Raw genomic sequence first — 16536 nt, 5'->3', positions numbered from 1 at the left:
TGCACCCATCACAAATTCTCAATGTGCTCAGCTGTCTCTTATGAACTGTTCAAGGCCACAGCTAATAGACCACTTGATTTAGTTATTTTTTTCCCCCCCTAATAAAGATACACTCCTTCATGTTTTGTGTAAGGAAGCAGAGCTCAGGAGGTACATCCTGGCCATTTAGCAAAAGGTTCCTGCATGGACAGGGAATAAATTCAGGACAGAAAAGCTACAAAAGTACATCTTTTGACCACTGGTCTCTCTACCAAGGAAGCACAGGCATGGCCATGAGGCAGGACCGGAATTTCTACCGAACAGTGGCATGGGGTAGTACCCCAAGCCCTTCTGCTGCACTGCTCAGCAGCTGGCTTTCCTCACGTGCAGGAAAGGGATAGCACTGGCAAATTAAGCAGTGTACATAAGGAGTAAAGTGAGTACATAATTTTACAGTTTGATCCCCTTTTGCACATTAAGTGTGCAAAAATAAAAAGCATAGAGGACTGCATTGTTTCCATCTGTAAATAAAGGGCAGAAAAAGGGGCACAATGATTACCTCTTGTTTTGGCTCAATTTCACAAAGAAATGAGAAATAGTCTTCAACCAGGCTAATGAAACTAGTGTATGAGACACAGTGGGACTGTGTGGACACCATGTTTGCATCCATTGAATGCTCTATAAATATAATCATCCTACTACCTACTCCTTTTAAATTAGACAAAACAGAATTGCCAAGATTGCTTTATATAGCTCTAGGATGTTCTAAATATGCAATAGAACCGAGGTTAGGGGAATGCTCACATACAGGATTTCTGCTGTTCCTAACTGACCATTGCTCTGGAGGCATTTCATGTATTTCAGTGTCTTGTACAGGGAGTAGGTACTAAGAAAAGGGCATAAAATTAAACACATAGATATAGATTATTATGATGGATGGAGAAGACATTATACATGTTAAAATTTTCTTTTACAGCTGTATCACAGATGTTTTTAAATATTCAGCAGTAATGGCTCCTGGTTTCATTTCCTTTTGTTTCTTACCAAACTTCTTAAATTTTTAAACAATATTACTATAAGTATTCATAACCTATTTAGACTGAGTTGTAGCAGGGTAGTCTCCAAAGCCCATATCCATGAAAATGTATAGAAGTGTAATTCCTATTACATATTCCCCATGCTTTTTTTTTTTTTTTTTTTTAGGGAAGAAGAGCTTTTGAATGAGATTTAGATGCCTAAATATATTCATAAAACTGTGTCTAAAAACTTCACCAAGAAGAAAGGGAGCTTCTCAGCTGACTGGCTCCAGTTAGATACTAAAATTCTGAGATTTTGGATGTGATGATGACAGCTAACATCAGGTAAAATACGAAATAGGACCATCTTTGACCTACAGAAGACTTGAAACCACAAGTCTCAAGGCAGGGTGGAAAAATATTAATTACTAATAGTCCTATATCTGAGGAGTTGATGTGGAACAATTTATGAGTGATGTATTGAGATTCAGATCCTTCATAAGCACCTAAAACACTTTTCAAGCAGTACAGAAATGTTCATAAATTGCTGTGCAAGGCCAACTATAATATTTAATTTAAGTTTTAAAAATAGATGTGATAGGATAAGGATTTTCTGGTTTGAATATTTAATTTGCAATTATAAGAAATAATCAAACATTTAAGCTTATGTATTTTTTATGACACAATAAATGGATGGAGATATTTATCTCTCTGATGGAGTAGAAAGGCAAGAGATAATTTCTTCCTCATCTAACTTTACAGCTCATCAGACAGCTGTGCAATTTATCACATGGTTTTTGCTGCACTGCCTGTGGTTTAGTATTCTAACCTCCCTATGACTTTAAGCAGCACCTTTCCTCTCTTTGGTCTCAGCTAACTTGAAAAAGAAGATTTTTTTTTGCTCTGCATTTTGCAGATAAAGGGTTTATAGTCAGAAAATGGTCTCAAGGCAGGTGCTAGAGTGGTAAGGATTCAATCCTTTTGCAATGACAACTTTTAAAAGCCTCAGAGAACATTACCTTGTGCTCTTCCAGGGTTTTCTAACCCCTAAAAAAGGCAGATATACATTTCTCTGTGCTCTAGAAAGTGTAGGATGCTTGATATCAAGTGAGCTACAGAAGGAGACTACAGCTATTATTTTCTCTACAATTTTTTCTACATCTGCTGCACATTTTCCTATCTCATCCCATTCTCTGAGAAGTGTATTTGACTCATATTAAAGGCACCTGGATGCAGAGATAGTCACAAATAAGAAGTAACCTCAATAAATATTCTATAAAAATCTAATATCTCCCTCGTCTTTGCATAAAAATGTCAAGTTAAAAAGCCTCCATGCTAAAACAAAGAGAAAACCAAGAAGGCCTGGCTCTGAGTGGTTTCAATGTAGTTATTTTTAACAAGGACCATATCTTATAACTTTTTACCTGTTAAGCCTCATGCCTAGTTATGGTAACATGTATTAGTCACCATGACAACAACAAATTGGAGCACACATGGATACAACAGTTCTGGCTGAAAAATTGAAATTTTTTTTTCTGTAAAAATTTTAAATGTTCTACAGACCTGTCGAATCCCCACTATTTGCTTGTGTTTTAATTCTTAGAGGAAGACAATTTTTCTAGCTCCTTAAACGTTTGGCTTTTGAAATAATGGAAACAGGTTCGTGCTGTACTTCAGATTTAAAATACTTCTGGCTCCGTAGCCAAAATGACCTCTCTCTGGCAGAAGTGTTCCAAGGAAACATGACAGACTTCGAAATCTACAGCAGCTTTCAAATACTCTGCTGAACAACTGGCTGCTGTCCTTACCACACTGCAGTACGGATCACCAGGTTTGCTCTCACGTGCGCAGCGCTTGTGAATGCCACAGAAGTGACAAAAACTCAGGGCACCCATCAGCGTTACCTCCAACTTCCCCAAAGTGCCTCTGCAAAGGCAGAGTGTAACCTCAGCTGGGTAAAGCCTATGGACCAACACAGAGAGGGCAGCACAACACACCGCGGGGGTGAAACTGTGCAAACTGAGCTGTTTACACGGTTTCCCGCTTTGGAAGAGGGAGTGAACAAAAACATGAGGAACAGAATTCAAAGCTCCCCCTGAGCGAGACGGCCGCTGGCGGTGCCCCCCGTCCCGCACGCACGCACACCACGGAGCCGACATACGCTAACCACACGGCACGATACACGAATGCGCGCACACACGGTCCCCGCACAGGGCGGACAAGGTACGGACGGCTTTCGTCATTTCAGCGACATGACACCTGGAGATAACACCAAGGCAACAGACTGTACATCCATAGAGTGACAACATAGCCATTTATCACTGTATCTTACATTATGAACCTGATGAATCGATGAGAAAGGATATCCTGCATTCTGGTTGGTCCAGATCTCACAGACCGAAGACTGCTAATATAAACAGAAAACTGTATCTCATCTTGTAAATATTAATGCGCTGCAACTGCCAAAAGGCAAGAATAATTAAGAAAAGGCTTGCAATAATACTAAAGAAGGAAGCAAAACAGTTGTAAAAAGTAATTATTTTATTTATTTGCTGACAAAATATTTTTGGACTGACTGGAAAGAAACATAGATTATTCAGATACTTTAGAAGAGGTTTCAGACTGTGAGTACTAGACAACGATTTAGTCAGAAGTGTTCATGTTGTAAAGAGAAAAAGTTATGCAAGCATAAATAGAAACTGCCTAGAGCAGAAGAAATATTGGTTACTTTCAGTTTTTGGCAGGGAAGAAGTTTGAAGTCAACATCCCAAGTAAGTTTTGAGACTTAAATCTCTCTCTGTTGGAGACATTCACAGGGAGAAAGGAAGGGAAAAATCTGGCAACACAATCAACAGGAAAAATACATTTTCTTTATAACCATCACCAGAAATGAATGTATTGCAATTTAGTGGAACAGCTGCCCACCATCTCCTTCCAACAGTTCCCTGCACACTAAGATACATATAATATTACCTTTGACATTGACCATGACTCTAATGTGTAAATGAAAGGTTTCAGCCTACCCTCTACATTATCATACAGAGAATGTGTAGTAGAGAAGCAAAGTAAGCATATTGTAGCACCTCTAGTCAAAGCAGCAGAACCAGGCAAGTACAGCATTCACCAGCATCTTTTATATATTTCCTTGTTTGGACAATCATCAATAAAGCATCTGCAGCACCTCAGCAAAAGCTAAGATAACATTTTACGGTAGCCAGGCAACTAAAACAAAGCATCAGACATAGGATCTGCCCACGCTATCTTCAGCAGGCAGCAACAAAAGGCAATAAACAGACATGAAAAATGCAACTGCAGCATCCAGAAGAGATAGCAATTAATATCTCAGTAATTTAACTACATCAAGAACATGCATTACTGGTTTTTGTCAGCAGCAGCAGGAATTTAGCACTAATGCTCAAATCAACCCAAAGAAGTGCAAATCTGCTTAAAATATGTCTCTTGCTCTTACCTTTTGTAGCCTGCACTCTGGCTGCCTCATGGGTGACAGAGTAAGTTACCACTTCTGGTTACTGTAAGGGAAGCCTGGCATCCTCTGGACTGACTAGAGAGCCCTGCCAGACAGACTGGTGGCTGTTTACTGTTGTTAATTATCACTCACTTCCTTCCTAATTTGAAATACATCCCTTCCTCCAGTTTCAGTAATTTTAAAACTTTCACATATGTGGTTAACTCCACCTCCCTCATCTTGTTTTCAAAGTTTTTTGCTTCTCCCTCATAATTAGCGTTAGCTAATTAAACTTTGACTTTTGTTCAGTCTTCTACCTCATCCCCTGCAACTTGCTACAAACTAGTCCTCCTCCATGCGATGAAGACATAGTCTCAGTGCAAGGCCAGCAGCAAAACACCGCTGCAGCTACTTCCGCTGTGCTGTCCTTGGGACATTGCACTAGCGGTTATCAATGACCTCTTTCTGTATATGTCAAGCAAACTAACTTCTGGATGTTCTGGCCATACCCATTGCTGTGATGCCTGCACCTGTTTACCTGATGGGGGGAAGATTCCTGAATAGGAATCCATGGCAGAAGACTATGCCTCTGCTTTTCAAGAGAAGAGCAAAGAGAAGGCATTTCCATGCTGGTGCAACACGCCCAAGCATCTGGTAACCAAGGTAGTTAAGAAAACCGACTGCACTGCTATTTGTACACACTGAGGTACTGAAATCAGTAAGGGATGCAGCAGGATACTGCATGCTGGCAGATGTCCCAAGCACTGGCAAAGGGTTGCCATGATGCTGCCACATCGTGCAGCCACTTCTCAGCATCATGATATTCTTGAGACAAAGTGTGCCCTTAAATCCTGCCCCTCTCAAGAACTTGCCCTTAGGAATTGGCATGGGGCCTCAGCCAGCTCATCTTTCAGCTGCCCTGGTGCTAACAAAGGGACAGGTAATCCTGCAGCATGTGTGTGCCCAGGCTTCAAGTTGCTCCATTTAAAAAGAGGGCAGGGAATTAATCCTCTTTTACACTTGCCAGTGGTATCCTTCCTGCCCCTCCCTCCCCAGCCCATCTTCTCCCAAATGGAAGCACACAAGTTTTGGGTCCAACTCTGTGCTTTAAGAATTGTTCAAGTGAACTTCCCCCAACAAACAGATCTAGATTGAGAATTAAAGTTTTGAAGGATCTAGGCTTAAGCAAAACCATCTTTAAATATAATCAACAATAAATCAAGACAAGTAGAGACTGAGAATTTCCCACAACTCCATGAATGCCCAGTCAGAAGGGCAGCACTGCAAAACTCATTACTCAGTTTTGCATTCATTAATGTTTGAATGACTAAGGTACTGAAATGCAGTGCAGATGGAACATTAACTTTATGGATGGTAATGAATTCAAATTCAGAAATCAACCTTTTCCTTGCACCATTGTAGAAATATTCAGCATTTACTACATATATATTTTATGTCTTCAAAGTACTTGAAATTTTTAATGAATTATGAAATGCCCCGGAGAAGTACCTAAAGTTGCATATCCCTGTGGGGGAGAGGAAGGAACCAAGGCAAAGAAAAAGGTTAAGTGATTATCTGAGGCTAAAATAATAGGCAGTAGAAGGAAGAACAGGGATTAGGCTTCAAACACTCATAATTTTCAGCTCCCAAAACATATGCTCTCAAAAAACCCCTAAAGAATTCAATCTGTGCATACATTTCCACCACAATAAACTTAGGCACCCAATACCACTGACACAGAGGTTCTGTGGATGAGTTTAACAAAGAACACTTTCTCAATGGCAAATATGGCAAAGAAGAGCAAAACAATAGCTAACAAACATCATCCATTGTCTGATTAGCATCAAACATGCCATTATCTTAATACTTCCCAAAAGATAAATATTTACAGGTAATGTCACAGCAAGACTCTGCTATCATATTCTTTCTGCAGTGTCCTGTGCATACAAGGTTTTCCTGTCTAGTCATGGTGGAACACAACTCTGACAGGCGGGAGGGGCAAAGGAAGGGTGAAAAGAGTCATCCAGGGAAAACTTCAGGCTTCCTCCTTATAGAGTAGGAAAACACAGCTCATTATCTGAAGAAAGAAAATGTAAGACTGATCACAGAAATCATATGCTTTCTAAGGAGAGGAAAGTGGCAGAAAAGAATACCTGGACAGCACACACAGGAGCAGCAGGCGCCGGATGGAAGGCAGTCCAGATATATTCATTACAGCTCAATGAGTTTCACTCAATAACATGTTAGGAGATGTTAAAGGTTTACCTAAATCAGGAGTAATTATCCTTGAAAAGTCATAGAAGATACTAAATGACCAAAGAAAGGCTAAAAGAGTATTTAAGATGGGAGAAAAGGAAGGTTCAGAAAGTTACAGCCAGCCTTAACTTACTGCAGGAACCAGTAAGTGACTAGAAATGTTTAAAAATCCAGCCACCATCCCTTGGTTCTCATGACTTCTGACATCACTCCTGGCCATATGAAATAAACACTCAGGGATATTTGTATGCACATGTATATTTATACCTATGCATACCTTATTGAGAATTTTTATTAATGAGAATAACAACGAAAAAGTCTAATATTTCCTGCCACATGCTACCAAGACAGTTTCTACGTGCCAAGAAAAATTCAAGATGCTCATAATGAGGTTCTTAGGTATGAATCATCTCAGATCATATTTCCTTCTTATCTTAGAAAACTGGCCAATTAAATCATCAGCAGCAAGGAGAAGTACAGCAAGACTTGGACACTGTGTGACTCCTGATGCAGCATGTTTCGAGGATGATTATTGGTATTTAAGCACAAATGGACTGAACATGTTGAGGCAATCTGCAAGGACCTGCTCCATGCTGTGGCTTGGAGGAGTGCCAGTGCTCTCTAAAGTGGATCCAGAAGTGAGGGACTTCTCAGAATGGGGTAAGAACTGAAAACAGATCTGATGAATTACAGATCGGTCAGATGAAATTTAGTAGGATTACACAGAGAAACAAAATAGCAATTAAATTAGCAAAGTGATTTAGGTTGGGGGAGGTCAAAAAAGATCAGAAAGTTTCAGTACACTTCAAATTAGATGGAGCAGTCTTTCAAAAGAATAAGGATATCATTCACAGGGTAATTCATACTGCAAGGAAGCTCTGTAAAGTTCCACTCCAACTCCAGCTCAGAGCAAGAGCAGCTGTGAGATGAGACCAGATTGCTCAGGGCTTCATCCTGTCAGGTCTTGAAAACCTCAAGGGCAGAGACTGGACAGACTCTGTGAACTCCATGTGCGGAGAAAGTTCCCCATGTCACCCAGAGTCCCTCTTTCAGTTTCAGCACCCAAAGCCACGTCTTCTCCAACCAGCCCTGGTTGTGCAGACCCTCCTCAGAGGGCAAATGCTTCAGCTCCCAATCATCTCAGTGGCCCTTTGCTGAATTTCTTTCTCCTATATAAAAAACCTCAGGTATTTAATAAAAGTAGATGCTGCAGCCCTGAATGCTCTCAAAGCTCTGGGGAGAGCTTGCCTTACTAGCAGAAATAACTACAAATTCTCCTTTAAAGAAACATCTTCAGAGACGAAGAGTGAAATTTGAAATTTGTATTTCTTTTAGAGAAGTAGAAACTTGAAATATCACTTATTAGAAGAATTACATGTTTTGCATTAGTGTATTTCTTCTGTTTCTCCTGACAATACTTTCCATGAAAATTTCCAGACAAAAACTGGGCCCCTTAGGCTGGCTCTCTTGCAGGCAAGAAGTGGGTGAAAGGTGTGAGCTCCTTCTCATTGACAACATCCCTTTTGCTGGTGCTGCCAGCTTCCAGTGTACCCCAGCCTCTCAGCCTTGCAGAGAGGATACAAACTTCTGGACAAACACCAATGAAGATTATGAGACTATAGGTATCTACTTTTCTGCAAAAAAATACCCCCAAACAACAAAAACACTTTCTCAGAAAAGCACCTCAAACTCTAAGCACAGCTTTTTTCCAGCAGATCAAAACCATAAATGTTAGACATTTAAGAGTCAGTTTTCAAACAATTTTTTCAATGTAGACCTTCTAGTTCACAAGACTGAGTGTGAAAAACAGTAAATTAATGAAGAACATTCGTCCTTTTCTTGGTGTAGTATCTACAGCTAGAGTTTGGATCAATGATACTGAATATAGAGGCAGCTTCTTTAATTCCATTTGCTGAAGCAGCTTGTAGGTATGATCCACCTCACATTAATTCAGTTCTAAAATGTAAGCTTCTGTAACATTCTTGAAAAAATTCTGTCTCTCTATTCAGGCAGAAATTAAGTATATTTCTTATAATGTCTTTATCAGTTTACTTGTCCATTGTCCAGAGAAATGTTGAATACCCCATCCGTGGAAGCGTTCAAGGTCATATTGGATGGGGCTTTGAGAAACCTGCTCTAGTGGGAGGTGTCCCTGCTCAGAGCAGGGAGGTTGGAACTAGGTGATCCAGTGGTGGTTCTATGATTCTATGAAACACACAGTTCTCAAAGGATCTACGGATGAAAGTGAGCTGAAATTTACAGATCAAGATACAGCTGCCCATAGAGTGAATTACAAATACAACTGCCAGCAATAGATTTAGTTAAGCATTCTTCTTTTGATGTAAATTGAAGGTCGTCGCAGTTCAACCATCCTTCCTTATTAAAAATAAAATGCTCCTAAATGCCTAAGAGCATTTTGCTTGGATTTGACTTTTTTTTTAGATAGCTGTCTACTTATCCTCACAACATAAACTATTTTATGCCGATAAAAAATGGAAGTAAGTAGCCTAAGAAGTAACAAGAGAACAAATCTAGAAAACCATATTTTTGTATTTATTGCTTCATAAATCAACTAGTAAAAATTTTTGTTACTTCATAAGTAGTTTCAACCATTGTTAAAAAAAGCCTTCCTCATTGCTTCTTAGATAATCTCATTTTACACACCAGTATTCTCTTGGGCATATTTTTCCCTCATTCACAGTAATCTTTAAATCCTTCAAAAGGAGAGGAGCTGGGAAAACAAACACAAAACAAGTAAATAAAAAATGTCATCCTGTGGTTTAAAGTTACAAAACTAGTGATGACTTCTTTATTTTTGGCTCCTCCAAACTTTCTGTGTCATCTTATTCAACCTGTAACATCCCTGTACGTCAGCTTTCCTAGCTGAAAAATGGAAAATATGATTTCAAATCACAGTTCCACAGTGCACTGGAAATATAAATGTATTAGTGTCTGTGAAGTATTTGGAAGGCATTGCTGAGTGAAAGGTATTATTTCAAAAAGAAGCAAAATTAGTTAAAAATTTCAATATAAACTTGCCTTTGCTAATTCTGTTTTTTGTTTTTATGACATTTCTCCTCTTCTGTAGGTAAAGGATCTGTTGTACTAAATCCATTTAAATGATTGCCCTCCGCATATCAATCCTAACCCAGGAATGAATTATTGTATCTTACAAAATAATGTTAAAAGGCATAATCCAAACAATCAGGACAGATTTACCTCACACTTACACACTTACTGTGTGGTCATTACAATGACCTTACATTTAAGCTACCTTGCATTTTAGGGGGGAAAAAAAAAAAAGAGCCCTGAGACCATGTGACTGAAGCACCCAGTAAGGCTTTCAAAATCAAGTCTGAGTTCAGCAACTCTGGAAAAGAACTTCTCCTGTCACTCTTTCTGAATAAGTTTTCCAGCTCTCTCAGATGTTAAAAGATCTCTTCCTTCCATCACAGCTCTCTGAGGTGCCCCCATAGGGGCCATGACTAGGTTTATTCTGCTATAAATCTTACTATTACTCACAACTGGTTTGTCCTCCTGGCGGCAGCCACAGGCTGGAGATGTCCCCAGAGCCCCAGAGAGGCTCCTGCTCACTGCCTCCCAAAAGGACAGATCTCTCCCAGCTCAGGCTGTGCTGCAGTTCAACACCTTGGGGAGGGTGTATGAGCACCAGGGGGAAGCCTGCCCCAGCTCTCCTTCTGCAAGGAATGCCATGGTGCTTCCTGCACCCTCCTGCCTGCCTGCCATGGGAAAGATGCTTTTGGCCCTCTCTCCTGGCTCAGGGCAGGGTGCAGAGCTCAGAGCACAGTGGTAAGAGATCTTATGGACCAGGGTGGCTAAAAGCACCATATGCCACTGGCTGGCACAATAAATAGCCACCGCCTTGGGGCTGGCAGTCTGGAATACGTTTGCAGCTAGTACCTAAAGCTTCTCTCCTGCCTGGAGAATTGCAAATCCTAAAAAGGTGATATTTTAACTGGTAACTTTTAATGAACTTGGCTATGATTCCTTTCAACCTCCCAAGTTCTTCCCTGCACCAATTTCAGGGGTGAATGAAGAACCCAATCCCTGCAATGTGACTCCTCCTCCTACTGATTTTGGTTCTAAAGTACTCAAGATTTGCCTGCTTGATTTCAGTTCTATTTTAAAAGTTCAGGCAATCTTAAGAACAACCTCAGCTATTTTAAACTACATTAATCTGATGATACTGACCTACAGTTTGCAGGCTCAAGATTCAACATCCACAGCTAATGATGACTCAGACTACTCATTTCTTTCTAGATTTTTTTCCTCCCTTTTTTTTGGAAAACAAACCATCTCACAACCTTCTGTATTACCATTTTGGCAGCTATGATTTATACACCCAGACATCACAGACTTTCAGAGCTGGATGATCAACCAGGGGATTGGATGACCAAACCTATTCCATTGGGGGAATCGAAATTGGTTAGACTCATTGTTTATATTATGATTTTCCCCTTAGGTCACAACCAGTCTGCTAGGGAACTGTAAATGAAGGTAGATGCTGGCCTTGAGACAAAACCACCCACATTAAGTAAATTTAAATCAGTGCTTCCTCCAGGAAACAAAGAGTTGTATTACTTACAAGAAGATTTGATTATGGTTTAGAGAACTGTTTAAACACGTCTAGCACATCAAAGGAAAACAGATTTAAGCTGCTGTGCTCATTGTTTAAGAAATACTGGTTGATTGATGCAAAGATCAACATGCTTGATGACTCCCTGTAACAGTTTAGGAAAACACAGGCCATTGTAAAGATGGGAACATCCAGTTTCATCAAAATATCTTCTGATTTTAGAATTTAAATTAAGAATAAGATAGTCTTATCCTAACATTTTTAAAATAAAACCAAGTTCATGAAAACAATATAATAAAAAAGTTTGCAATACCATGTTGGCCTCTCTCTTCAAGGCCATAAAAATGCCCATTAATCTCATCATCAAGAACATACTTAAAACACTTCCAGAACATCACAGCATTCAAGCTGTCTTTATGCACATTTGTGTATTGTAGCATTCAGTAAACATGCAGATTCATACAGCAGCATGCAAACAGCCTAGCAAAGAAAGGGTTAAGAGAAAAGAACATTCTCAAAGCAATTCAAATAATCCCTCTAGATCATTCTGTATGTGAGAAGTATTCTAGCTGGGAAGCTGGGCTGGTATCAGTTAAGAAGTTATTGCTGATCTGACACAAGCCAAAAGAACCTGCAAGGAGAAAGTTGCTAGATAAAAACGCCACAACACACAGAGCAAAAGGTTCATGTTAAGAGTCAGTTGGATCTCCTTTACTTTGCAGAAACAATTATTTTACTTAATTTCAAAGGGTCTTTGGGGGAAAAGACTGAAGGAAATATAGCTCATTTTGGCAGAGCACACAATGCACAAAATAAATATAAGAATCTATTTTGGGGCTAGAATGGTTGAAGAAATCCCTGATTAGCCTCTTAGTGGGGTGAGTCCAATTTATTGAGAATGATCACCAGAGGGAGTCATTGACTTTCCCATTAAAGTCAAAGGGAATTTTACATACATTTTACATTTCAAGAATGCAGAATTTGGGGGCAGAGCTGAAAAAGACTTCAAACAGATTGGAGTTCAGGGAACAACACAAACTATGGTTTTATGTATTTCATCTGAATCTATTTACCCCTTTGGAGTCCCAAAGGATGACTGCTATATTTAGTGGTTAAAATCAGAGAGAAGACACTGAAGTCATCCATTCAGTGAGTACACATTCCCACAACAACAGAAAAAAACACACCAAAAAACCCCACCCCAAAAATGCAAGAAAAAACAACCAAAACCCAAAAACCAGCCACCCACCCAATCAACACCCTCAAAAAACCCCAATAACAAAAAGAATCCCTTAAGCACTTAATTGGTTCTCTAGGAGTTTGGAGTGGTGTAAGTAATAACTGCTCAGTTTTCTCTTTGGACATGTAACATATCAGTCCTTCTGGAAATGCAGTATTCAACAACAAAAAACAATCTGCAGGTGACATTTATGAGAGTATGTCATACCCCTTGGGAATATCAGTAAAAGAAAGGAGTGAAATGGACTGAGAAAGAATTGTTAGCATGGGGGGGGGGGGGGGGTTGTTTGTTTTGTTCTATTTTTTTGTCTTTAATGCTAGTGACTAAAAGAAGTAGTGAGTATTGAGACTTGTGAACAAAGTGATAAAATAAACTAATTAGACAAACCAGTGTATTCAGCCACAAGCAAGTGTGCATTTTATGCTCAAGCACCTAAATTTCATGACCTTCAAGAAACATTTTCATGTTAAGAACTTGTCTTTTTTTTGCTGGACTTCAGCTCAATATTATCCTTGCCACAGAAGCCCAGTAGACTTTGGTTTGGAAACAAGCTCATTCACTCAGCAACTTTCTCCGTAATTCTGTACAAGAAGATTATAAAGCAGAAAATCAGATTAAAAAAGGGCAAGGCAACAGCCCCACCCAACCAAATGCAATTTCACTTCCCTAGAAATGTCCTCTGAACAAGTGGAATTCAAATTGTTTCTGTGTTCCCAGGTAATGGCAGCACCTTGTTTTGTTTGTTTAATTAATTACTTCTTGTTCATGTAATTAGCTGACAGACTGCAGCCTTTTGTTCATTATAATACAGTTATTTACATAGCTGTTTCCATTTTGAGGCTGAATTATGGACAGAGGCTCTATTTTGGGTTGTGGCAGGCAGAGACACTGCTGGGAAGCCTCATGCAGGGAAGCATGCAGCAACCTGCTCCTTCGTGGAATGAGTTGCTCCAGGAACTGCCCTGGCTGCCCATCTGCTTCTGACAGCCCATCTGCTTCTGACAGCAAATCAAAGCCCTATTTCCAGCATGCAGCATAAGACTTGGCTGTCTTTCATCATCACAGGTATCACTGAAAACCAGCTGAGCTCATTCTAAAGTATTTTCACCAACAGACTGTCCGTGCATAATTTACTGTGCTTTAGATTGAATATTAGGAAAAATTTCTTCACTGAAGGGGTGGTCAGGCATTGGAGCGAGCCATCCAGGGAAGTGGTTCAATCATCCTCCCTGGAATTGTTCAAAAAACATGTAGGTGTGGCTCTTTGGGACATGGTGAACATGGCAGTGCTGAGTTAAGCTTTGGAGTTGAAGACCTTAAGGGTCTTTTCCTCCTACATGGTTCTATGGTTCTGTGGCATCACTCAATATGTACTTAATTTAAAATTATCAGTACTCTTTCAGTGTCTGGGTGAAAAAATTTAGAGGTGGAGACTACTTTAAGCTTTCTTTCATGAACAGTTTGATTTAACATCCAGTTGAGTCTAGTGCTGTTCAAATAATTTTGCATAGTTAATTAATATTTTTAAATAATCAAAATATATCCCCAGATCACAGTTTTGCAGAATGCTGACCCTTCCCATTACTAAATGCACCAATCATCACCCTCCAAGTCCTCTGAGTTTCCAGCAGTGAACTGATGCAAACTTACTTTTATCTAGGTTGCTCAGAATTTCAGGAATCTGCACCTTATTACAAAAATGAGGGGCAGAGTCAGCACTGGGGGAAGACTGCACACTCTGGTGCACAGAAGCCACCTTCATCTCAGCCTTCATGCACCTAAACATCCTCAAACCTCTACCTCTGAGGAGAAATTATACACCAACACATCAATTTACACTATTTGAAATATAGAGAGCTGGAACAGACAGCTTGGAAAAATTGGCAACCTTTGTTGTTTACAACTCAGCCTTCATATACTGGTCTGGTCAGGATTAGCCTTGTAACCAAAAGCAGCAAGGCCCAGCCTTTCAACGGCACCAGTTTTAGTCCTACCTGTGCCATCTGCCTCTCCAGCTTGGACCGGGGAATATCATCAAAGTAGTTTTCATTTCTTCTTCTCCTTGCATCGCCCTGCATGATAATGTGGGGAACGTCCAGGGAGCCACCGGTAGTGAAAGTGCTTTGGCTAAGTGATGGAGACAGCTGAGGAGGAGTGTGGTTACCACTGGGTTCCTGGACAGAGAAAGAAAAATATGGCATAAGAAGAACGGCATATTGCTGACTTCAAATCACACATTTAAACGTGTATTTGAATTGCTCACACTAAAAAAATTATGGAGCAATTCCTGCAGTAGAGGTTATTGTGGATGAACTTTTGAGATTTGCTACCTGAAGTGCAGAGCCCATGTAGGAGGAAAAATAGTTCACCGATTACATGAACCAGTGGCAAATTTCCTTCTCAAAACCTCCTGGTGTAATATCTCCCTTAGAGATAAAGCAGTGAGCTACTTCTTGTCAAGGCCCAAATAAAGCCATGATTTAGGATTAGCTATTTGTAAGATGAAATACATTCTCACCACTTCTGAGCAGCTGCTCTGAGCAGTGAAAGTGATTTGAACACTAGCAACACCTCTTGCTGGAAAAAAAGAAATGCATGTCCATTTACACAGTACAGACATTTTTTTGCAATTTTTATAGGCTTTGCAGAACATCCATTACTCAGAGTACCATATATCAGACACAAGCTAAATACCAATTCCTGGAATGCACGAAAATATCCGAGTACAAATCTTTTACCTGGCTTTTCTTGTTACCTCTACTGAACTGTAACCTTGTGTCAGTCAGTGTGCAAATACCAAATAGAATTGATACGTGAATGCTACCTAATAAATAAACGGGTCCTCCTGGCACACATTTTAGCAGGATCTGCCACCACGCTGCCCACAGCCAGACACACGTGTACATTTGGAAACACCAACTCTCATGCACATGACATCACTTGCTCAAACACCAGCCACAAACGTTGGTGTCCAGCTCCACCGCTCCACACTCTCTTGGAGCTCCCTCAGCAGGAGCGGGGAGCTGCAGTGCCCTGCCCAGTCTGCACGAGTACCGCCCGGTGTGAGCACGAAAACAGTGTCACAGCAATTGAATGAGAAATGGTCCTCTCCCGTGATGTAACTTACTGGGCTGCAGGTACCCAGGAGCAGCACTGTTTGCTCACTACCGACCTTCTCCAAACCACCTGCTGCTGTAATGCTCTACCTCAATACGGAGCAACAAGAAGGGACCTGAAGATGGTGGAGCAAGCAAAAACCTGCTCCAGTGTGGAAGGTAAAAAAGTTCTGCCTTTTTATTTAAAGAGAAAATGAAAGTGGATGATTCATGCATTATTACACTGAAGCAAGCCCAGTTCTGAAAGGCATTGTACTTTACTCCATGCTGCTAAGAAATAAGATCACTAAAGAAATACCACAAGATCGGGTGTAAGAAATCAGAGAGTTGTAATCTCTTCCAAATGAAAAGGAAGGTTCAGGTCATAGTAATGCCTGATGTCAATATTTGAAGTAGGAGTCTATGTGACATTATTCCTTGCAATCACAGTAATGGATTAGTATTTTTCATGCTGCCAACAAGAAAAATGTTCAGAAAATATAGCTCCTTAGTAATTTTTAATTAACTGGGATTTTTTTTATTTTTTTATTTACATTCTCTAGCTTTCCTATGAGCTGAGACGAGCACTTGACATTTCCCAGGGCAAAGAAAAGTGTTTTCTCTTGGGAATAATCTTTTCCCTCCTTCACAAAAGTCCACCTACATTTGGCCCAGTTAAAAGCTTCTGAAAAGCTGTAGTCTGCACATGCTCAGTAGGTGTGGCGAGGCATAATTTCTAAAATCCACCCTCCGAGGTCCTAACATGGTGCACACACCTCTGCTCTGAAAATACCCTGAGTACATGGGCACCAAAAAAGATCCTCTTTAGTGAGTGCTACCTGCTCCTCCCGCCAGGTAGGTAACCTCTCTCTGCTCTGAATCAGTGT

General features: G+C 40.2%; 1 protein-coding gene across 1 annotated transcript in view; it reads right to left on the bottom strand.

The window, feature by feature from the left end:
- Nucleotides 1-16536, bottom strand: part of ANKS1B (ankyrin repeat and sterile alpha motif domain containing 1B) — a 431424-nt gene that overhangs the window by 29218 nt on the left and 385670 nt on the right. The window contains 2 exon segments of the mRNA XM_058420203.1: nucleotides 3328-3402; nucleotides 14549-14728. Coding sequence (XP_058276186.1) covers nucleotides 3328-3402; nucleotides 14549-14728 — 255 coding nt within the window.

Source organism: Hirundo rustica, chromosome 4 (genome assembly GCF_015227805.2).
Source record: "Hirundo rustica isolate bHirRus1 chromosome 4, bHirRus1.pri.v3, whole genome shotgun sequence".
NCBI lineage: Eukaryota > Metazoa > Chordata > Aves > Passeriformes > Hirundinidae > Hirundo > Hirundo rustica.
The sequence above is the reverse complement of the archived record's forward strand: the minus strand, read 5'-3'. Positions and strand labels throughout refer to the sequence as shown.